Here is a 26,161-nt window from a genome sequence, read left to right as displayed (position 1 = left end):
AAAACCGAAAACTATGCATAAAAACAAAAAATATGAACTATTCCCATCCAATAACCCATATAATTGACGGTAGATCCCATGAAGCTAGNTAGGTACAAATATTTTTGAAGAAAAAAATGAAATTTCACAAAAACCAATGGTACTTGGATGAACTTCAACGTCTTTTTTTTTTTTTTTTTTTTTTTTTTTTTTTTTTTNCAAATATCTAAATTTCTCAATTCCCTTCACAGATTCTTATATTCTTTCTATTGTTTTCAGAATTTGATTAAGCTCACGAGATAATAATTTATTAATTTGGATCGACTATTCTCGTATCAGAATAAATATTTTCCAAAAGTGGTAGAATTTATGCTTGGAAATGATTCAAAACGATTTTTTTTTTAATAAAAAAAACAATTATTAAGCTTGTAACAATATTAAGATTGGAATATGAGCAGACGCCACCAAGTATATTGGGTGATGATATAAATGACTAAAATTGTGAGATATCTTTAAAAAAAGTGTCCCAAATATCCAATTATTAATCTAAATTTATATATAGAATATGAATTTTGAGATTATTCAAATTTATGTCTTTTTTCTTTTGTCGTACTTCCAGTTAATGGATTCCATATGTAATCTTACATGTTATTGTCCGAATCTCTACGTATAAGGCTTACAAAAGCCCACCAAGTCTACAATTGCTAAGTGTACGTAAGAATTTGAAATTCATGACTTTAAATATTTATTAATTGTTTATATAATTCACATAAAAGAAATTCAAATGCATCTTTCTTTCTTTTTCTTTTTTACATTACAATTGTATTAATCATCATGATGAATTTTAAATTCTTAAAATATTTGATCTTTTGAAATTTATTGTGATTAGTAAAATTATAATATTTAATAATGAAATTTCGAAATCCAATTACAAAATATCTCACATCATACGTTAAAAATAACAAAAAGTATAATATTATTCAAGAGCCAGTAGTTGAGGGAATAAAATTAAATTGTATTGGCTAAGATCGAATATTTATAATTGCTTGCAACTTAATGTAGAAATAATCACCAATTCTTAATGACAAATTTGTTCAAATCATATTGGATAAACATCTACTTAACCCAAACCTAAGAAATCTGTATTTCGTAGTTATATATTCCAATTGAAAACGTAACAATTGTTTATTTTGTAAAATAACCATAATATTTAAATTTTTTTACCATAAAGATTATTAATGCGCCATATAATTTTGGAATATTGATTAGAAATGTAAGCATTAAATTTAAATAATTGAGTGTTTTTCTTCATTCTAACATGCGTTCTTTAGCTTTAGGCAATCACATGTTCTATTCTCTACTATTTTTTTTGGACGAGTTTGTCACACTAGATAAGACTTTCCTAATATAGTTTACTTGATTGACGTAGTTTGTAGAGTATTGCGTTAAATTTGAAGATTTATTCAGTATGCACTTATGATTAGTGACCGCGTTACTGGCTACTGCGTACGTCGAATACTACGTGGCCCAACGAAAACAATATTTAGCAAATAATGGAAGCCCAGTCTCAAGAAACCTGGGTCGAGTAAAATGTAATTGAAGCCCAAAACTTAGATTCTATTTAATTTGAAGTATATCATTTCGAATTTATTTTTATTATTAAATAAGTTAAATAGAAGAAACTCAAATCTATCATATATTTATATACATTATAATTATATTAAACACAATGAATTTTAAACGAGCCTAATGTTATAAAGATTTGGAATAAATTGTGATCTGTATAATTGTATTGTAAATAAGTTGGGAGAAAGAATTTGATTTTTTTGTGTATGTTATTATCTAATCATTAAAAATATATTTAAATCCACATATTTTAACTCATTCCTTCCCAAAATAACTAGGACAAAAACTTGTGTAAGACGGTCTCACAGGTCGTATTTTGTGAGACAGATCTCTTATTTGGGTCATCCATGAAAAAATATTACTTTTTATGTTAACATTATTACTTTTTATTGTGAATATCGGTAGGATTGACACGTCTCACAGATAAAGATTCGTGAGATCGTCTCACAAGAGACCTACTCAATAACCAGGTAGTTGTGTTAGAATTTCCCATGTTTTATTCATTTTCTTCAATCTTCATTCTAAAAAAAACACAGCCTAGGAAAATCACCTCTTAAAATTGTAATGCCCGAGATTTTGATTCTGTTAAGCTGAGATTCTTGATGTTGAATTGATGTGATTATAGACGGATCAGTCCAAGACCGGATTGGGCCAAGCATATGACTTACACAAGTTTTGAACAGAACTATCGACGCCCGAGCGGTAGTTTTTGACCGCCCGAGCGCCATGGGTCGACAAGTATATGTTTTGAGCAGAAGATGCGGCGCCCGAGCGGTAATTTATAACCGCTCGAGCGCCAATGTGCTAGAAGGAAATATTTGGGCAGAACATTCCGCGCCCGAGCGCCGAATGGAATTTAAGAAAATGAGCCACGTATCATTAACCATGCAACGTGATATATATATATGTAACAGCTGTATTTTATCCTGGAGAATTCCGAGGAAAGGTCGAGGAAGAATTGAAGAAAATCCTTACGCTTTTGATTTTATATATTTCTGATTTGTGCAAGATCCGCCCGTCTGATTTTCAATCCGACTTCAGGACTGTATTTCTATCGACGCAGGCTTCATACGGACGTAAGTTTTACTACGTTTAGATATGATTTGAAATTATGGTATTGTCAGAAGCGGATATGATTCATATATGGTGTTTCTGATATAGTAGACATTGTATATTTGAAGTCAGATCGAAGAACAGATTGTTTATGTAATTGTTATGATTTTCGGAATTGATTTGATAAAGATTCGATATCAAGGTTGTATTGTTATTGATTATGAGTTGTACCGATATTGATTAGGAGTTCTGGTATTATATCTGTGATGTTGATATTGACGGGGTTATCGAGATTGTATTGTTATGCCGTCGAAACATCAGTAGATTGATATTGCTCAAATTCACGATTGATTGAGATTGTATCATTGTATTGTTGATATTGATCAGATTGTGTTTTGATTTAAGTATTGATCAGAACAGGTATTGACTTGAGTTGTATATTGATATTGTACCTATTCGATTGTCATTACCAGATTGGGTATGGACAGAGTTGAATTCGAGACTTCGTCGTCGTCAGACCGAGAAGAGAAAGGTATAAATTAATGTTGAGTTGGGATTGAACAACTCGAGTGAGGTTTGACTCGAGTTTCTCTAAATCACATACTTTATTTTATTGAATTGATATTTGCAATTAATGAATGAATTGATATGCTTGTTCTATTGATTTATAGATAGCAGGTATTAAATGATTGGTCTTGTGACAGAAGGGCCGGATAGTGATGAATCGTCATTGGCCCATTACACTTTGTCACAGGATAGTGTATGGCGGAAGTGCCATAGTCTTTGACGGATAGGTCAGGACACCGGATGTTTGGTCATATCGAAGTGGATAGAATTGTAGTTTCTTCTATTACTGATGTTCGGTATGGAAAGGGCCAAAGTCCGTGAATAAGAACATACCACCACCCCGATCGAAAGTGTAGGTGGGTGTATGTTCTTATTCTGATCGGGATCCCTAGATTAGGACTGAGTCGAGTCTAAGTCTGAGAATCACGGAGAGTGATTCATTGCTTGATATTGAATTTTGTTCCTGATTTTGGTACATCTTTAGAATATGATTTATTATTGATATTGATTCATGTTTCGGATTTTGATACATGCGATGGATATTTGATTCATGTTTCTGATTTTGATACATGTTATGAATGCCTGTTATATGCTTTTATATTGTCTGTATGATTGTATGTATACATGGTTTATACTGGGAATGTAATCCTTACTGGAATTATTCGGCTGTTGTCTTGTTTGTATGTGTGCATGACAACAGGTGGGACAGGATCGGGATTAAGAAGAGAACGAGTCAGGACTAGTTAGCGTGGAGATCCGGGCTCAGAAGTAGATTAGAATTCAGCACTGATATGTCGTTGAACCTAGTAAATGTATTTAGCACAGGACTTGTACTTTTAAATTTATATGTACATTACGTTTCCGCATTGCATTTTAAGAAAAAAAAAATTTTATGTCCCACTTTACTTATTTGATATTAATAACGATTAAGGACATGACTTAGCGTCCGGGTCCGCACAAAAATAAACCATAACTCAACTAAAAAATTTTGAAGTCTCCATGTCGAGAAATCAAAATCAAATTATTATATGTATCCATTATATAACAAAATCAGTTTCCCGCATAGCATTTCAATTTCAAACAATTTCCACACCGATATCCAAATATTATTTATATAAATTTCAAAAAAATCGCAATTTGTTCTAAAAAAAATTCCGATTCGAGTTGAAGTGAAAGTTGATCGAGCGGCGCCATATTCTTGAAATGGGGAAATTTCAGGACAATGACATATCACCCAATAACCAATTGTTGGCAAAATTATGGTAAAAGATAGGACCATACATAATAATTTGATAAGAAATTTTGTACGTCTAGCCCTTCGTCTTTGTCTCCTAATTAATTTTATTACCAAATTTGTTTTCTATAATTCATATATTTAAATTCATACAATTTATAAGATTATATTTGAATGGTGATCTTTTAGGTAATATTTGCAAATATTTTTTAAAAAAGTAATTACACTTTTATGTTATGAATCTGTACGACTTTATAAAAAAAAGTTTATAATCATTTTTTTTAATTGCAATTAGGAATGTAAACAATCCAATCCAATCCAAACCAAACCAAACCAAACCGTTGATTAAATTATCGAGTTCAAAATCAAGCTTGAGCTTGGCTTGATATGATTAACAAACGAACTCAAACGAGTTTTTTTTATTGAGCCGAGCTCCGAATAAATCGCAAACGTTTGGTTCGTTTAGATCCTTAATTGCCACACTACCTTAGTCAATAGCTGCAGACTTGCAATTTATATACACACACCATGTTCACTTCATAATATTCGAACACATCGATGCATGTATCTTTGTTGAAGTTTAGCTGACATCACAATTTATTTTGGAAAATTACAATTTAGTTATGTAATTTGATATGTTTTGGATTTGGTCTTTTGTTTCCCTCGAAGCTAATAGGTTAATCAAATATTAATTATTTGTCATCAATGCTCTCTTATGTGGCTCACATAATGAAAATAAAACCTATATCACAAATATTTGTTAGGATTGGTAGAGATGTTTAGAGAAGGTTAACTAAAAATCTCAAAAAATAAAAATAAAAAAATTCTTCTAAACACAAGGGATTTCAATTCATGATGTTAGCAGTCAAAATCAAATTTCGATCTTCTAGCTGCAGCAAACAACTTGGATAATTAGTATGGAAAAAATTCCAAGTGAATTCAACGTACAAAAGTTTCTCAAAATTAATAGACTAGAAATCAGCAGACAATAAAAATGAATAAATTGCAGAAAAATAATTTCATGGGGATTTATTTATGGAAGCTTGAAGGACAAATATATTCTAAGTCTCTTTTTTTTCTATTTTTCTACTAAAAGACATTGATAATTACAAAGATTGCAACTACCCACTTCATCAGGACTTACCAACAGTTTTAATAAAACTCTTAGTACTCAACTTAAATATTTTTTAATAAAATCTGAACAGGAAGACTCTTTCTGTCATTTACAAGACTCACACATGAAATAATGAATATTTGATATATTTGTGAGTGAAAAACTTCAGCACATATTACCCTGAAAATAGACCAGATATGACTTGGAGTGTGCGCTTGATAATATATCAGTAGAGCTTGAATCTCAGATAAAATATGTATGCAATTAGTAGAGTACGTAAAACAGGTTTTGATTCTTGAATTCGGCCTTATATAGAGGGATTGCAACTTTCAGATTTGAACGACTATAATTCAGTCGTACTGATGCCATAAACAAATAGTACTCGATGTCAGGTATCATTTTTCATTTGTATATCATTTGAGCTCTCAAGTATTTCCTTATTTTTGGCATCATCCTACTTGATATATTTAAATAGTTCAGAAATTTGTGCAGTAAAAGAGGCTTACACATTATCTATATATTCATAAAGTTCTTGATGACTCTTCTGCTAAATGTCTACTAATTTGTTCTGGTTGATAACAACAGTAGACCGAGAATCCATCAAGTTAGCCTTGAATAGAAAAAAAGATCAAGTGTGAGAAAATCATATTGAATATTGGTTATGAACTTTTCGAACTAATTAAGCCATCAGAGACTCTGGTATATGGTTTTTTTAATCAGAATTTCAAGGGTCTGGCCATGATGTTCAAGATCAACTAATTTTGATTCAATTGGAGGAATGGACATGTATTCAGGATAAGACTTCTATGGTCATCTTAAAACGTCTCTCAAACAGCTTTGACCCTCACAATGATATCTTCAGGGGTCTATTCTGGATGAATAATCAAGGCGTTTGTATTTTTAGGGACCAGGGGAACAGTTGCCAGAGTTAGATCAGTAGAAAATCGAGAGATGTATGCTGAAATGATCAACTCTTGAACATGAGTTTTCTCTGAGCAACGGCATTAGATACTCGGATTCCTTGTAGTTCATTTGGAGGGTGGAAAGCTGGATTATTTTGCAATTCCTTCATTTCTTGTTGATGATCATCAGAAAATAAACTCAGCTCAGGAATGGATAGAGTGTTCAACTTAATTTCTGGAAGAGGAGCTAGGTAAGACACTTGGGAAATTGAATTCACAACATCATCCACAATGTATAATGCTAAATCTTGTGTAGAAAGCACAAAATAAGATCGATGGAAGTTTTTAGAGGAGGAATGAATAAATACCTCACATAATTTTCTTCTTCTGAGCTTAAGGATCTCAACCGGTGTTAGTAGTTAAGATCACATCTTGATCTTCTGAGTAGAGCAGAAAACTTGTATAATTAGTGTGGAGAAAGTTCTTCACTCACTTAACCAAAGTTTCTCAAAATCAGTAAACCAGAAATCATCAGATAATAGAAGTGAATGAGATGCAGAAAAGTAATTCCATCGAGATATGAAAGTTCGATAGACAAAATCCCTTCAACATTTCCCCTTATTTAGTTTCTAGAAGAATTCCATAAAGTAATTTGATGATCACAAAAATTACAACTATCCACTTCGGTAGGACTTATCCACTTTCGTAATAAAATTCTTAGTACATACTTAAATAATTTTGAATAAAACATGCACACAAAGAATTTTTTTTGTCAGTTACAAGACTCAAACTTGAAATAATTAATATTTGACATACTCGTGGGTGAAAAAATTCAGCACAGATGATCATGAAAATAAATCAGATAATACTTAAAGCGTGTACTTGATAATATATTAGCAGTGCTTGAATCTCATATAAAATATGTATGCATCATAGAATGTGTAGATAAGGTTTTGATTATTGAATTCAGTCATATATACATAGATTGCAATGTTCATATTTGAACGTTTATAATTCAATCGTACTGAGACCATAACAAAAATAATAATCAATAGCAGGTGTCATTTGTCTTTTTCTCGATATGAAATATGACAATAAATTTGAAACACTTAAAACGATTATAAAAAGTTTGTCTTTATATGTAGAACATTATCCGAATCATATGATTACTAATTATTGAATTTCTTCAGTTAAGAAAAGGTTCAGAGTTCAACTGCTATCAAGATTCAGTGGGATCAATTTATATCAAGTTAAATTTCAGTGACGACTTCCCAAACTGAAATCGATAAACCTGTAAAAATATTGTTAGGATAAAGCGTTTACCATTAGACCAAAATCTATAAATGTGTTAGGCAATGCACAAATTTATTTCCTTACACTCGTAACAACGCAGACTGCACTTATTTTTGTGCTAATGGGTCTAGTTGTTAGATCCATGAGTCCGGAGAGGTACATGTCTATATACTGATGTTGTCTCATATCTTTTAGAGATCAGTCTCACTCTTTTCCTACCGCCGGCCCTGTCCTCAACATAGATAATATTACCCGTTAAGATCTGACGTCTCTCTTTTACGGCCTAGCTAGCCGACAAGATCAAGCGGTGCAAATTCAGCAGCTTGACGCATGATAACTTCCAAGGAGATCACTCATCTCAGTACCACTCTTACTCATACATGCTTAACCCAATATTTTACCCCTCCAAGATGTATAGAAATATGTTTCTTAGTAGACTCGAAACCATGACATCCCTCTGATACCAATTATTAGGTTCAAGTACTTACCACTAGGCAAAAAGTTAGAGGTGTTTGCTAAGACACAACTTTATTTTCTTGTACACGTGACAGCATGGAGTGCAACAACTTGTGTGATAATGGATCGGGTTGTTAGACCAATGAGTATGGAGATGTTCCTGTCTTTTAGCGGGTGTTATCTCATATACCTCAGATATCAGTCTTACCATTTCCCTACCGTCAGTCTTGTCCTCATAAGAGACATTATTACCCATTAAGAACTGACATCGCTCTTTTACGACCCACCTAGTTAACCAGGCCAAGTGACACAACGTCAGTTGCTTGACTCACAAGAGCTTCCCAAGAGGTCACCTATCCCAACATTACTCTCAGTCATGCACGTTTAAACGAACAAATGTCTTTGAGATAATTGCAAGAACTCTTTCGAAATATGCTTATGTTGAATTTTAGATATTTTCAGTCAGCAGCGTTTCATAAAAATTTGTAATTCTCAATAATATTAAAATTTACCAAACAAAAATAAAGAAATAAAAGATGTTTTTTTTGTTTTTTGTTTTTTTTGTTTTTTCATTTTGAAACATATATTATATATATATATATAACACAAGCTTTATTTTTTATATATTAGTTGTTTAAAAAATATTGATGTCAAATAAGAAATATTTGATTAGTTTAACGATTTTGGCGAAAAAAGGTCAAAACAAAAAAATTTAAGTTAATTGATGAAAACAAAACTTTGACAAATTTAAAACTAGAAAGAATCCAAAACATGTCAATTTATATAACTATAATTGTAATTTTAGGTAGTTTATCACTATACTGGTGTCACACACACATATATTTTTGTTAATTTTTCACACTTGCTGAGATGTGTAAGATTTGATTTTTCTAAAATATGAGTAAAAAGTTATGGAAATATTTTTTATCGACACATTTTTGCAGATTTCTCTAAGTTTTCAGTAAAAGTTGTTATGCAACATTCATGCTCACCAAGGATGTAAGAGCACAATAATATATACAGCCCACAGCATTAAAAAAACACAAATACAGGAGGACAAAAGACCAATAAAAAAGTGATTGCTGAGAAAAAAAAAAGTATAATTACTGATAGGACAATTTGCAGAATTGATTCAAAATTTCCGATTCTACCTAATAAATTATATGTATAAAAAATGTAAGCATGTGGAGAAAAATAAATGATTACACCTATTAAATAATAATGGCAACAATTATTAATACGTGTGAAAGATGTGCTTTAATTAATTAATAATTAGGAGGGTTATAATTACTGCTTTTCCATTTTTTATTTATTGCTTAGCAATTAATTATCCCTCCAACAAATCTATTTTATATCGTCTACATTTAAATTTGAAAAGCATAGTACGCACTAATTGCTTTATTATATATAAGGATAATATTTGGATCCTATTTTTCTTGCTTTCTTTCGCTAATATTATAATTATTGTGGGAACTGTCTGCAAAAAGACCTTTCAAAATGGGTTGGCAGGGACAACATGTTGAATAAGAATACGCGTTTTTAACGCGTTTTCACACTGACAGAGGCTCTATAAATAGAGTTCTCCCCTTTCATTCTGAAATCATCCATTCTTCGAGTTTTCTCTCATCTTATAACATTCTATAATATTTGTGATGTGTTTGTTCTCCTGTATTAAGAGAGTGTGTGTTCTCTTTGGAAACACAGTGAGTGAGTTGTAGACCACAAAATATTATAGTGGAAATTCTTTTCATCTTGCCCGTGGTTTTTACTCTAATAATTTTTAGGGGTTTTCCACGTAAATCTCGGTGTCCAGTTTATTCTTTATTTTCGGAGTTTATTATCTAAAATTCCGCAAGTGGGACCAACAAGTGGTATCAGAGCCTTGGTTTAAAATTTCTTAAAATTCTGAGTATGCTCTGTGGTTGCAGCCTATACTGATCTTCCACATCAGAAAAGATTTTTTTGAGATTTTTTATTTAAAGCAGTATTATTTTGTCCGGTCTACTAAAATTGCTGTAGACATAATGGCGGGAAGGTACGAGTTAGTAAAGTTCAACGGAAACAATTTTATGACGTGGAAAATAAAGATACAAGCAGTTTTAAGAAAGGAGAATTGCTTGGCAGCTATTGAAAATAGACCGGTGGAGATTACGGATGATGAAAAGTGGAATGAGATGAATGACAACGCTGTTGCCAATTTACACTTGACTATAGCAGACGAAGTTTTGTTAAGTATCTCTGAGATAAAAACAGCCAAAGTTATCTGGGATACTGTGACAAAGATGCACGAGGTCAAGTCGCTACACAACATGATTTTCCTAAAGAGAAAGCTTTATACTCTTCGAATGGCGGAATCCTCATCGATGACCGACCATATCAACACACTAAATACTCTATTTGCCCAACTCACTTCCATGGGGGATAAAATAGGGGAAAATGAACGTGCGGAGCTTCTACTTCAAAGTCTACCAGATTCATATGATCAACTTATCATCAACATTACCAACAATATTCTTATGGGCTTTCTAAGATTCGACGATGTCTTAACTGCGGTTCTCGGTGAAGAAAGCCGACGCAAGAATAAAGAAGATAGGTTGGTAACGTCGAAGCAGGCAGAGGCTTTACCGATGATAAGAGGAAGATTTATGGACCGTGACTCCAGTGGGAGCCAAAGACGATGTATATCAAAATCGAGAAGTAAGAAGAAAAATATTTACTGCTTTAAATGTGGCGGTAAAGGGCACTTCAAGAAAGAGTGTACGAGTATCGAGAAGAGTTCTCAAGGAAATGTGGCCAGTACTTCAGGCAGTGGTGAAATTTTATCCAGCGAAGCAGCAACTGTTGCAGAAGGCAGGCACAAATTTTGTGACACGTGGATTATGGATTCAGGAGCGACGTGGCACATGACGTCTCGGAGAGAATGGTTTGACCATTATGAACCAGTCTTAGGAGGATCTGTATTCATGGGAAATGATCATGCCTTGGAAATCGCTGGGGTCAGTACTATCAAAATTAAAATGTTTGATGGCACCATTCGCACCATACAGGAGGTACGACATGTGAAAGGACTGACGAAAAATCTTTTGTCCTTGGGGCAATTGGATGACATCGGGTGCAAAACTCGNAAAGTGTCATTACCTTTTTGTGAGCACTGTGTTATCAGTAAACAACACAGATTAAAGTTTGGTACTTCTACTGCCAGGAGCAAAAGCATATTGGAGCTGATTCATTCGGATGTTTGGCAAGCACCGGTTGTATCCCTAGGAGGAGCGAGATACTTTGTCTCGTTCATTGATGATTTCTCTAGAAAATGTTGGGTGTATCCAATCAGGAAGAAATCAGATGTTTTCCAGGTCTTCAAAGATTTCAAAGCGCGGGTTGAACTTGATTCAGAAAAGAAAATCAAGTGTCTGAGGACTGACAATAGAGGAGAATACACCAGTGACGAGTTTGATGCATTTTGTCAACATGAGGGCATCAAAAGACAATTCACAACGGCTTACACACCTCAACAGAATGGAGTGACAGAGGGGATGAACAGAATCTTGTTGGACAGAACAAGAGCTATGTTGAGGACTGCGGGTTTAGACAAGTCATTTTGGGCGGAGGCAGTCAAAACTGCTTGTTATATTATCAATCGTTCTCTTTCAGTAGCGATTGATCTGAAGACTCCGATGGAGATGTGGACTGGGAAGCCGACAGATTATTCTCATTTGCATACATTTGGAAGTCATGTGTACGTTCTGTACAATGAGCAAGAAAGATCGAAGTTGGATTCGAAATCCAGAAAATGTATATTCTTTGGTTATGCTGATGGAGTAAAGGGGTTTCGCTTGTGGGATCCTACTGATCACAAGCTTGTCATTGGCAGGGATGTTATCTTCGAGGAAGATAAAGTAAAGGGAGACAAAGGCACACTGAATTCAGAAACTACTATATTTCAGGTGGAAAATAAGACGGACGAAGGTCAAGTTTCTTGTGAAGCAGTACCAGAGCACGAAGAACAAGAACATGTTGAGTCTGAAGTTTCCAATGTGAGGCAGTCAACTCGAGACAGAAGACCACCAGGTTGGCTTTCAGATTATGTCACTGAAAGCAATATTGCATATTGTCTATTATCAGAGGATGGTGAGCCATCGAGTTTCCACGAGGCTACTCAAAGCTCGGATGTATCTTTGTGGATGATAGCAATGCAAGAAGAATTGGAGGCATTAGATAGGAATAAAACTTGGGATCTTGTTACACTACCACGAGGAAGCAAAACCATTGGTAACAGATGGGTCTATAAGATCAAGCTTGATGGCAATAACCAAGTGGAGCGGTATCGTGCTAGATTGGTGGTAAAAGGGTATGCTCAGAAAGAAGACATTGACTTCAATGAGATATTTTCTCCTGTGGTTCGGCTTACAACAGTCAGAGTAGTGTTGGCATTGTGTGTGGTGTTTGACCTACATCTGGAACAGCTAGATGTGAAAACGGCATTTCTTCATGGAGATCTTGAAGAAGAAATTTATATGCTCCAGACAGAAGGTTTTGCGGAAAAAGGCAAAGAGAACTTGGTACAAGAGATTTGATTCTATATCATGAGCCTTGGATACAACAGACTGAGTGCAGACCCTTGTACGTATTTCAAGAGGTCTGGTGATGGTGATATCATTTTGCTGTTGTATGTGGACGACATGTTGGTAGCAGGCCCCAACAAAGATCAGGTCCAAGGATTGAAGGCACAGTTGGCTAGGGAATTTGATATGAAGGACTTGGGACCAGCAAACAAGATTCTAGGGATGCAAGTTCACCGAGACAGAAGTAACAGAAAGATTTGGCTTTCTTAGAAAAATTATTTGAAGAAAGTCTTGCAACGCGTTGCTTCAACATGTAAGATAGTAAGTCAATTTCGACCCCTCTTCCTGTTAACTTCAAGTTATCCTCCGAGATGTGTTCTAGCAGTGAAGCAGAGAGGATGGAGATGTCTCGAGTATCATATGCATCAGTAGTGGGAAGTTTGATGTTCTCTATGATCTGTACAAGATCGGACATTGCTCAAGCAGTGGGAGCAGTTAGTCGGTATATGGCGAATCCTGGAAGAGAGCATTGGAGCACTGTTAAGAGGATCCTTAGATACATTAAGAGTACCTCAAATGCTGCATTATGTTATGGAGGATCGGATTTTACACTCAGGGGCTATGTCGATTCAGATTATGCAGGTGATTCTGATAAGAGGAAATCTACTACATGTTATGTGTTTACACTTGAAGGAGGAGCAGTAAGCTGGGTTTCAAAACTGCAGAAAGTTGTGGCGTTATCTACGACGGAGGCAGAATACATGGCAGCTACTCAAGCTTGTAAGGAGGCAATATAGATTAAAAGGTTATTGGAGGAGATCAGACACAAACAAGAAAATGTTTCTTTGTTTTGTGACAGTCAGAGTACCTTGCACATCGCAAGGAATCCAGCCTTTCATTCCAGAACTAAACACATTGGAGTACAATTTCACTTTGTGCGGGAAGTAGTAGAAGAAGGAAGCCTGGATATGCAGAAGATCCATACGAAGAACAACATAGCTGATTTTCTGACCAAGCCAGTGAACACTGATAAGTTTGAGTGGTGTAGATCTTGAAGTGCGCTGGAGCATAAAAAAGCAGCAGGGAATGACAAGATTGAAAGGATGTGTGGAGATGTGTTTGATTCTCAATCAAATCTCCAAGTGGGAGAAATGTCTGCAAAAAGACTTTTCAAAATGGGTTGACAGGGACAACGTGTTGAATATGAATACGCGTTTTTAACGCGTTTTCACACTGACAGAGGCTCTATAAATAGAGTTCTCCCCTTTCATTCTGAAATCATCCATTCTTCGAGTTTTCTCTCATCTTATAACATTCTATAATATTTGTGATGTGTTTGTTCTCCTGTATTAAAAGAGTGTGTGTTCTCTTTGGAAACACAGTGAGTGAGCTGTGCACCACAAAATATTATAGTGGAAATTCTTTTCATCTTGCCCGTGGTTTTTACCCTAATAATTTTTAGGGTTTTTCCACGTAAATCTCGGTGTCCAGTTTATTCTTTATTTTCGGGGTTTATTATCTCAAATTCCGCAAGTAGGACCAACAGGAACACCATATGAATTTAATATTATTTTATTAAGGAATTAACTTGAAATTCTCCATATAATGTCGATTTAATAAGCAATGAAAAAGCATTTTTTATATTTTTAAAATATGAATAAAATTTGATATATTTTTAAATAAATTTAAAACGTGTATGAAAAATTACGAACAAAAATCAAGCGAAAACTCACCAATTCTACCACTCCCAAAATCTTCAAGCGCAAATTTGATCTTAAAATTTTCTAATGTTTTTTATTGTAATTAATTTTGTAAGGCCCTGTAATTAATTATCCGGTAATTTTGGCATAATTAGAATAATTATTGAGTTATAAATTAAAATAATTATTTATGCCAAATAATTTCAATAAGTGTGTTAAAAATATTTATTTTAAAATATCGGAGAATTTAACGATATAAAATACATATAGAGTTTAAATAACACACGAGAGCAAAATAAATACAGACCGAGATAGATGGGCTTGAGTTATTATTTTAGTAACCAAATACACAAGATATATATATATATATATATACATATACATACACACAATTTACCAAATAAAAGAAGGAAGAACCGAGAAAGGGAAGAGAAGAAAGAAACTTTCCCAAACCCAAATTTTCGCCACCCTTGGAGCAGCTGCGGGAAAATCGCGATAAGTCCTCCGTCCGGCGTCCAAATCTCAATCGGTCTAAAGGGGTGTCTTCCTAACATCCTAGGCTTCGATTCAAGTTAGAAATTGCGAAGTTTGAGCAAGGATTCAGGTAGATCGAAGCTGCTGTTCCGGTGCTCTGTTTCTGCGCGAATTCTTCCGATTTTTGGGTGAGAGTTTTTGTGTTGCTGTGATTTTTTTAACTTGAATTTGTAGAAATAATCTAAATAAACCTTATAGTGCTTTAAGTTTTCTGTTTTTAGCCACTAGAATCATCGAATTTGGATAAGAAACGGATTTGATATGATTTTTCTACCAAAATGTGTCGAATCGAATTCTGCAAGTGTACTGTGCAGAACAACTACTGTAATTCGGGTTTATGACATATAAGCACTCGGATTCTGGGTTTTGGGTTAAAATAAACGTTGTAGAGCTATGTGTTGTCTTTGTAATGATATAATATTTGTTAAATTTCATTAAGAATTGAGCAAGTTATGGTGGTTTTTCTGAAACTGCTCAGTAGGAGAATTCTGTCCGAAAATCTGTTGAGTGGCAGTGTGTTCTTGATAATTCTGGGATTAATCTACTAAGATTTGGAAGATGGCTTCTTCTAGAAAAAGTTAGATATTCGAGTTATCTTTCATTTCCAATTGGCGGATATTGATTTGAGTTAATATTGAGTGAGATACAAATTTTATGCTCTTTTGTGCCAAATCGGACATTGGTATGGAAGGTAGTTTTCATGATCGACTTATTGTGATTTGTTTAGGTCGAGAGTTTTGAAGAGAAGTTGATATTGGAGTTTCAAGTTGTTATAGGTATGTTACAGCTCGGTAACATACAACGGTAAAACATAAATTATGTTTGATTGTCATTCTGTGTTACATGGATTGTGTTTATGAATTGCTGACTGTTATAAATTGTTAAATGCCTTCGTTGTGATCTATGTTTATTATTATGACATATTATTGGCATTTAGCATCGGGCATACAGTTATGACATTCATGTTGAGCCCTATCGTTCTTGTTAGCCCATTGTTGATATCCGTTGTTATCTGGCACTGTTGTTTATCTCGGGATCATTGTGTGGCTGATAGGCCTATACACATGAAACCGTAGATGTGATTGAACAATTCCGTGGTTAGTGCAGCCTTTTGAGGTGAGCGCTGGGATTGTGTCATCTAGTTCGTTCTGTTGTGCCATCCTGTTATAGCGTATCAGCTGTATGGAGGCCGAGTCAGGGGTGTTATTCAGCACAGCTTGGCATACCTCGCATACTTGGCAGGGCGGTTTAGTTGCATGACGATGTAGCTCCCCTGTGTTGTTGCTCGAGCATTATTCCAGTTGTTATCGTACCGTTTGTTGGCTCCTGTTATCCCGATTATTCGTTGAGCCTTTCATGCATTGCATATTACATTTTACTATATGATTATGCATAATTTATGATTATTGTTGTTATTGTTGAACTGTTTCATACCAGAATCCTAACCTCAGTTGTTTACTGGGGGGGCTGCTGTGGTTGCTATTGGGCACCATGGTAGATCTCCCGAGTCGTTTTGCAGCATCAGGCCGAGGTTCCGCCAGTGGAGCTCGGGATTGAGGTTGGATTGCTTGGTTCTGTCAGTGGAGTTTCCCAGTTAGTCTATATGTATGTCTTGAGTTTGTTTCAGTCTTGTATTGTAGTTTATTTGCCGGGGAGATGCCCCGTGTATCTGTAATGATATTTGGTTGTTTTTGTGATGTTCTGAGTTGACCCTATGATTCTTATGATCTGGTAAGTATGTGGTAAGTTTTAATTTCTGTGTAGTCCTGGCCAGTGCGGCTATAAGTTGTTGACTTTGGTTTTTGTTTTTATGACTCTAGTTGGAGTATATTTTGATATAAAATGCTGCTTAAGTTTTTCGGGATGTCCTGCTACGGGGAGGTCATGCCGAAATTTTTTCTAGGCCCTGAGGTCCGTTTTAAAGTATTTTTAAACCATTTCCGCTGCAGTTTTAAATCAAACCATTATTGTTTGATCATTAATTATTGTTAGAGTAAATGGGCCTCACAAATTTTGTATGACAAACTAAAAAAACTTGGCAAATTATATAATATAATAAATTAGTAAAATTCGAGAAATCTCATAATCGAGGCATAGAATGCTTTTGAATTTTGAAAAGTGAAACGAACAGTGGGTTGATGTCTTTTATATCACCAGGTTGAGCTCATGTTGAATGTTAACGAGATTATGTATTACAGTTCATTATATTATAATTATTTTTTACAATCTAATTTAGTATTTGAGTTATTATTTATTATGATTTTTTATATTTTGTAATAAAAAAATTCGTTATTATAGCTCTATATTTTTTTATGATGATAATAATAAACTATATATTTATATGTGTAGGGGATTTTGTTTAACATAAATTATAAATAGTTGTGTGTATCATATCTAAATGTTGTCTCAGATGTTGTAATACTTAGTAATAACACGCTACGAAATAATATAATACAAAAATAAATAACTTAAACTAAAATAACTCAAAAATAATTGTGCACAAGTCTAAATATTTGCATGGTGTCTCAGGACAAACTAATGATTTTAACAAAAACTAATTTTCTCAACATGTTGAGAAAAAATAAATTGCTTTCTAAAACAAACAATCAAACCAAAACGTATTCAAAAAAACAAAAACACGGTGTCGAAAACTGGAGTAATAAAAACACGATCTTCAATCTACATTTCCACGCGTGTTGTTTGTAGACGTCTCCAATAATTTCGACAACAAGTAGAACAACACTCTTCAAAACAGCAACTTCTTTGTGAATTATTTTTCTATGAAGTTCACGACATGCAAAAATGCGAAGACACCAAAAGTCAAGAGTTGAAAACGAAAATCCCTTTCTATCAGTTGATTTCTCTTGTTTATAATATCATTATCTCCTAGGGTTTATCTCCAAAAAAATCCTTCAAGAAATGAAACAAGAGTTTTATTAAAAATAAAATCTTTTTAAATAATGATATCATATCATAAAATCCTTATCATAATTATCATATATTTAGATAGACAAAATCCATAATTAATTATTTTATATAATCTTATCAGAAAAAAATAATTTAAAAAAAATTATTTTAAAGAATAAATTATATCTTAAAAATCAAAAATTATTTTTCTTCTCAATATGTATACTAGATATTAAAGTAGAGAGCTTATTGATGAACCTAAATGGAAATCACAAATATATTCTTAATATACAATACATTAATAAAGAGTTAAGGGCTCTAGAGTAATTAAATTATTTGTAACTTATTTATAATTATAATATTTTATCTACTTTTTAAAATTTTTGAAAATATTTAATAATTTTTTTATCTTTGTATAAACTTTTGAATATTTGATTCATTTTATATTTATAATTTATCTATAATTATCATATTTTATCTGCTTATAATTTCTAAAAATTACTAAATATTTTATTTTATTTATAAAATATATTTATAATTTATCTACAATTATCATATATTATTATTATTTTTTTAATAAATTACTAAATATTTATTTTATATAAATGTATCCCTCGCGTGCAAAAGACACTAAAAATGTTGTGAATATATGTGAGTCAAGTGATCACTTTGGTACCAATTTTTTTCACTATAGGCTCCGACTGTTTCCAAGGAGAGTGACTCAAACAAATTTTGTATCCTACATCAAAAATCTTAACTGTAATAAAAGGAAAAATCCGTTTATTTTAGACTTTTCACAGTGAGAATGAAGAAATAAATTTTTTTTAAAAAATAATTTGTTAACAAAAAAGTAGATATACTATTTTTTTTTATATTTTCTAACGAAGAGTAATAAATATAATAAAATTGTTTTATAAATAATTTTTTTCGAATTTTGTATAGTTTAAAAGAATGATGGTTGTCTTCATGCCTTCGCAACCTATCTCACTTTCCCAAACCACAATTACTTTTTTAATTCTATTTTTTCCGGACTTTAACCATTTTATAAAGAAAAATATATAATTTGTGGCTTTCACATAAGTTAACAAAAAATGTCCAAATATTAATATATATTGTAAATAATTTATACATTATTTTTTATTTACCATTTTTGAAGTCTTAAATTCGGACAATGGTAGGAAATGGTAGGGAACCTAAGCTAAGCTTGCTTTCACCCTTCGAATCTTATTTTCATATTTTATCATCACCAACGAAAGCCCAAAAATCCAATTTCCTCTCCATTAAATCAAATATTTATAAGAAAATCCACTGTTAAGTTTTCAATTTTTTGTTTGCTTTCTCTTCCTGTTTCGTCTTCGCTAAGAACTAAATCATTTTCCGTCTGAACAAATGAGCGCAATTTCAGTTTGATCTCACATTACTTTATTTCAGCTATGAAAAAGCTTGTTATAGATTCTTAAGTGTTAAAGGTGAGAAATCTTGGTTACTTCCTGAACTGGGTTGTGGGTTTTGAGGCGTTTTTATTTTATTTGTTTACTTAATTATTTATTCTTTTATAAAGTGATTCTGAGATATATCTTGAAAGGCTGGGATTTTACTTCCAAGAAACACCATGGGGTTTTGAATTAATTTTTTTGTGAAGTTGTTTTCTTGGAATTTGAAATATGGAAGGTACTAATGCTATGAATAGCAGTGGAGTAACTGTGTTGGGATCAGATGCTCCCACAGGCTATCATTTAGCTTCCAGAACCACCGAAGAAAACCCAAATCAAGTAACTGGATCAGCACCACCACTACCCCCAGTTTCTATCTCTCCTCCGACGGAAACGGCTGCCGTAGTTGGCGGCGCCGTCTCTTTGAAGAAAAAGAGGGGCAGGCCTAGGAAGTATGGCCCTGATGGCTCAGTGTCTACGACCCTTTCACCTAAGCCACTTTCTTCCTCGGCCCCATCAGGGCCATACTAAGCCACTTTCTTCCTCGGCCCCACCTCCGGTGATTGACTTCTCCTCCGTGCAGAAACGAGGGAAGGTCCGATATGTGGGCGGCTCCGCCACCAAGATGCAAGAGCTGAGATTGGAGACTGAGAGTTTGGGTAATTCATAAATACTTCTAGAATATTCGATTAATCGTACACGTGTTTGTTTTTTGATGCATGCATGTTGATGAATCTTTGCGCGTTTACTGATCTGTTTTTGATTTATTTTAAATCCTAATTCCTAAGCGTCAATTATGTTTTCGGAACGTCGAATGTTTTATGTGGAAGTGAAGCAGTGGGACCTGTGCATAAATGCGCAGGGTGATAGGCTAATAGGTTGTGCAAACGGGTCGTTGTAAGCATCAAGTGGGCTTATCTGTTGTCGTGGGATTAAGGAATCTTGAAACTATGACTTTTGTGAGGCACTTTTTCCTTTAAGAGAGAAGGCTTTGGTTTATAAAGTTGGCTTCTTGAAATAATTTACTTGTCAATGTTTTGCCTTTCTTCATCTCTCTCTGGCGAAAGGGGAAAAAAATAATAGAATACTAATGTAACCACCGTTCTTGGATCAGGAAATTGTTTCACATTTATTATCACATTATTTCGGATGCATGACTTACCACTTGGACTGTTTTCTAATGACTTTCATAGTAATTATGCACTCGGCCAGCTTGCGGATGTTGATTGAAATGGTTCAAAGGATATGGTGGGATGTCCTTGTTTATAGAACAGTGTTCCTGTCGGTTGAGTGGTTTGGATTGTTAAAATTTGGTAGATTTTTTCTTCATTTAAATTTCTGTATGATTTACGGTTCATTCTCTTTTGGTCATCTGAAATTGAGTGAAGCTTTTATACTTGTACTATTCTCTATCTCCTTTGTTCAGCATCTCTTTCATTTATTTAAACTGCATCATAGTGAACTTGATTGTGCGTTTTATTGCTTCTTCTGTGTAATTCTGCTGCAAAATTGATCCTCAAAAAATACGAACTACTTTTTGTGATTAATTTTTGTAATTTGAGGTTTTAATCCTATTTAAGATTGGACTTAACTTATTGGACAGTTGAGCATTTGTGATCTTATCATGTGTTCGTCGTATAACTCGCCCTGTTTCAGCAAAGTTGCCCTTGGTTCGGGTTGTTGAACTTTGGTGTTTTTCAAGTATCTAATATTTTTCCTGAAAGCCCATCCTTTGCACTTGGGATGAGTTTGATGTCCCAGTCACATTGAGTGCTCACTTTCCTTGTAGGATACAACCTGAGCTCATCTTTAATGGTACATTTTGCTTCTTTATCTAAAAGTAGACGATACCTTGTAATATGCAAAATCTCTTGAGCTCTAAAAGAAAATGCGCTTAACTTCAGTGATATGCATTTGTCAGCGAGCTTTTCACTATGCGCTGATAACGTTGGCTTGTGCTACGTTGGAAATTCCCTGTATAAATTTATGTATCACGTCGAATATTTTCCCATTTATCTGCATACTTGTGCCCTTTTGGCTGGCAGGGGACAAAATGATTGCTGACATTCAAATTTTGTTAGGTGAATGGGTTTCATGCTCTGTTGGTGCTAATTTTACACCTCATATCATCACTGTCGATGCTGGAGAGGTAAGATATTGATGATATGTGGAATTTCTCTGCCATAATATAAGTGTTCAGTCTCGGGATATTAACAATTTTATTTTTGGTGGTCTTAGGACATCACAATGAAGGTCATATCCTTCTCTCAGCAAGGTCCTCGAGCAATTTGCATTCTGTCGGCTAATGGTGTAATTTCAAGCGTCACTCTGCGGCAACCTGATTCTTCTGGCGGTACATTGACCTATGAGGTACTGCAATCGTTTAGTCACCAAAACTCTACGCTCCCAATTTTCCTTCTTTGCTACAATTTTATATATTTTAACATATTGATTAAGAAATTAAAATTCCTGTCTAGTATAATTAGACATATTGACCACATGCATTGATTAAAATGTTACTTTTTTTTTTGTTTGTTGTCCCACGTCGATTGGATAAAATCCATGAAAGTTGTATATATGGACTTGGACAGTCCTCAATCCTTGAGTTAGATTTTGAGGTGGAGTTAAGTTCAAGTTCCAATCTTAACATGATATTAGAGCTCAGGTCTACAGTTATGTGTTGGACTGCCCATAATTGGGCCACCCATTCTGCTCATAGTTGAGCCACTTGTAAACTTCACACTTCAGGTGTTCATTCTGAGGTGGTGTTAGTTGTCCCACATCGGTCATTATGCTACATCGATTAGATTTAATCTTTGAGAGTTGCATATGTAGACTCGTACATTCCTCCCCATAGAGTCATCCAAGTCTTAATTTTATTAGGGTATCAGATCCTAAGCCCACTGTTGAAGGGGTGTGTTAGTTGTCCCCACATATCAAACTGAGAGTTGCAGGACTTTGACAATCTTCACCTTAGAGCTAGCTTTTGGCCAGTGAGTTAATTTTTTTAACTTATGTTCTTCCATTTTTGGCAGAGTGTGGCATACGTTATGTTCTTTAAATTCAGATTATCTTTTCATGTATCTGATAGCATCTTGTCACTTTTTCTTGATGCTAGCAATTTTTTTTGGTATTAGGCTGTTTTTCATGGACCCATGTGTTTAATAACTTGTTGCTTCTTTTGTTTAGGGTCGCTTTGAGATACTCTCGTTGACCGGTTCATTTATGCCATCTGAGACTGGTGGAGTAAGAAACAGATCCGGTGGTATGAGTGTCTCTTTGGCTAGTCCTGATGGTCGCGTCGTAGGTGGTGGAGTTGCTGGCCTATTAGTAGCGGCCATTCCTGTGCAGGTGTGTCTTTTTTTGCTCCAATTTTTTTCCCTCATTCTAGCTTGTTAAAGTTGGGAAAACATAATAAGCTTTGATGACATGATGTTTCCTAACATTGGTGTTTCTCCGTAAAGTAGATGGTGGTGGGTAGTTTTCTGGCTGGAAACCAGGTCGAGCCGAAGGCGAAGAAACACAAACCCGAGCCACTAGCTATTATACCTGCTACTGCAATACCCATGTCGAGTGCAGGAATGGAAGGCCCTTACCAGACTTCTCCCTTGTTCCGTGGAGACAGCCGGTCCTCAATGCACCCAGACTGGAGTAATAACCCCACCGACAAGAATGTTCCCTCACGTGGATAGTTCGCCCAAGAGCACCCGAAATATTTAACACAATTGCAACTGACCAATTGGAATTGCAGGTAAGGCTAGTGACTTTGTGTAGTAGGTTGAATTTATGTCTCTCGTTGTGCAATAAGTTGAACCCCATTATGTCTTTCTTTCTTTGGAACTGTTGCTTAATTTAGATAGCAAGAGCTCTGCGTTTGCTCCATGTGCTAAGAGGACAAAAATTGAACAGCAACTATTATCTATTCGTTTTGATGGTTGAATGTATACTGTCTGGAAATATGTGTATTTTTTTTACATTCTATTATTTACATGGAATTCAAGAAAGTTATGCATTGTAATTTTGACAGTTCGGTAACTCCGTATTACAACAATGTAGCACATAGAGTGGTGCATTTGATTAATTGTGGATTAATTTTTTTACTGAAATTCGCTCCATGAAATACCTTCTTTTTGCTATTTTGATGGCACAAATATCTTTATTTTGATCTTGAAAAAAAGAAATAATTGCTCACATCTTTAATGTGCGCAACATGGTTTTGTGCACCGTAGTGCCGTTGTTGATTCATGTGGTGGTAATGTCGACAACATGGATCCAAATCACAGATGTAAATACATCAGTGACAGCAGAAATTGTAATGATTAGTCTATCGATATTAAAATGCCAAATGTCACTTCAAATGGAACTATGAAAGCTAGTTTCTCCAAACAGCTCGAGCATCATATTCTTGGCCGGTTGGACCCTTCAAATTATACTTCTGTTTTTTCCTTTTTTCTTCTATTCTATTTTATTTTATCTTTGTTTTTTGAGGACGGCCCCGTTATAGGTCTCGCAGACTTGCAGTTGCTTGTTTTTATTTCTTTTCTCTTCTTTTTAATTAATTATTTCAATTATTTTTTTAAAATAAATTTATTTTAGTATTTTTAAAATTTTTTTGGATTATTATAATTAATTTATATGAATAATTATAACACGGTATTGTTATTTGCATTATTATCTTTATAACTTATTATGCTGATTTGGGAACGGGTCGGGAGACATGCATATCATGGTTACCAAGATTGGACCGATCGATATGATAGTATTTTGAGGAGAAAACGTCGAAGCAGACATATTTGTAAACGAAACATAAAGTTTTATTGTTAACAATGAAATTAACAATAAATGTAATCTTAAATCTATATTTTACTTATTTGCACGTTAGTTATTTAAAATATAATGAATATCAAATGTTTCTATTATTAGATGAACTTGAAATATATGTTAATTAACGTGAAACGGTAACATGCAAAAAGTTGATTTAGAGTTTATAATCTTATTTATGTAAAACTAACAAAAATATATTAGAAATCAATGGATTTAAAATTTATATATCAATCCAAATGCAATCATAGAGATTTGAAAATCATGCAATACAAATTATGAGTCTTTCAATGTTCGATATTTTGTAACACGATAACCACTTGTTATAAAAAAAAGGGTGATTAAATAAATTAATTATATGTAAAAATATTATTTAAATAAACAGCGAATTAATAAATTGATTTTTTTATGAAATTAAAGAACTATGGTAAATACACACACAAACACACTTGGAACAAGTAAACTATTAAAAAGACATATTCTAAGAACATGAAGAACGAAATATACTAATTTAACATAAATCAATTAATTAATATTTGACTGACTTGGTCGATATCTAAATATATAATTCTTGGTTTTCTACCTTTTTGTGTGTCGCTGCTTATGATAAGATAAGATTTTAATAATGAAAAAATTAATAGATCAATGCTACCTGTGTATGTAAATTAATTAATTAATCATAGTCAAAAGTTATGAAATTCAGACTGGGTAAGTTATCCAACTTTATAGTTAAATAAAACAGGACAATTTCAAACCTATTTTTATTAAGGAAATTAATCGACTTGTTCAAATATTTCAACTATAAATACCTCAACAATTCGTGCATTTGAAATCAGTACTTCTCAAGCTCAGCGGCACTACTAATCTATTGCATTAATCCATTCCTAACATATATCTAGCTAGCTTCAATATTTAAGATGGCCATTCGTTTCTTTCTAGGCTTTTTGTTAGTAACTTTGATATGTTCATTGACGTATGCATCTGATCCTAGTCCTCTTCAAGACTTTTGTGTTGCTGTCGAGGATGCAAATGCTTCTGGTAATTAATTTTATGCACGTTCTCATTAATTAGTTATAATATCATTTTTTTAGTTATATCGAATTTATAATGTTGGCTTTTTATGGGGTTATTTTGATCAACTGATTCGAAACTTTATACCATTTTATTTTCATTATTAGTTAGTCATAATTCGGTTTATCCTTGCATATTGTGCAATTTCATGCAAAATTATATGTATGATTGCAGTTTTTGTGAATGGGAAGATTTGCAAGAACCCAAATAAGGTTTCGGCAGATGATTTCTATTTCAGTGGTCTGAACAAGCCCGGAGACACATCAAATCGAGTGGGCTCAAGGGTTACTCCGGTTAATGTAAACCAAATACCTGGACTCAACACTTTGGGCATTTCTTTGGTTCGAGTTGATTATGCACCATACGGGCTCAACCCTCCTCACACGCATCCTCGTGCCACTGAAATTCTTGTCGTAACTGAAGGAACTCTATTCGTTGGGTTTGTGACTTCGAATCCTGCAAATCCCGACCAGAAGAACAAGCTTTTTACCAAGACATTGCATCCAGGAGATGTGTTTGTGTTCCCTGAAGGCCTCATTCATTTTCAATTCAATACCGGAAAAACCAAGGCTGTTGCATTTGCCGGGTTAAGTAGTCAGAATCCCGGAGTCATCACCATTGCAAATGCTGTTTTTGGCTCTGAACCACCAATTTCCATCGATGTTCTTACGAAAGCGTTCCAGGTTGACAAGAACGTTATAAAATATCTTCAAGGACAGTTTTGGACAAACAACTAAAACAGAACCAGACCAAATTAAGACAAAGCTCCATTGTTTTTCTTTCCTACTTGTTTGAGTACTAGAATAAGGAGCATGAATGATTGATTATATATGTGATTCATTGATGTGTTCTCTTTAATCATTTTGGCTAATAAAGAAATTAATAATAAGTTTTTGCAATTTATATTTA

At 33.9% G+C, this 26,161-nt stretch overlaps 1 protein-coding gene and 1 pseudogene across 2 annotated transcripts in view; both read left to right on the top strand.

The window, feature by feature from the left end:
- The window catches only part of LOC140980488 (germin-like protein subfamily 1 member 14), a 69,196-nt gene extending 43,035 nt beyond the window's left edge, over positions 1–26,161 (top strand). The window contains exons 2-3 of one of the 2 annotated variants that reach the window (XM_073446331.1): positions 25,094–25,219; positions 25,427–26,161. In XM_073446331.1, the coding sequence (XP_073302432.1) occupies positions 25,099–25,219; positions 25,427–25,989 (684 nt within the window). In that variant the 5' untranslated portion in view covers positions 25,094–25,098 and the 3' untranslated portion in view covers positions 25,990–26,161. Of the gene's footprint in view, positions 1–25,028; positions 25,220–25,426 lie in introns of those variants that run through there. The other variant, XM_073446330.1, reaches the window with a different exon arrangement.
- On the top strand, positions 19,111–23,319 carry LOC140980410 (AT-hook motif nuclear-localized protein 1-like; annotated as a pseudogene).

Source organism: Primulina huaijiensis, chromosome 7 (genome assembly GCF_012295235.1).
Source record: "Primulina huaijiensis isolate GDHJ02 chromosome 7, ASM1229523v2, whole genome shotgun sequence".
In the NCBI taxonomy this organism is placed as follows: Eukaryota; Viridiplantae; Streptophyta; class Magnoliopsida; order Lamiales; family Gesneriaceae; genus Primulina; species Primulina huaijiensis.
This window is presented reverse-complemented; position numbering and strand designations above follow the sequence as displayed.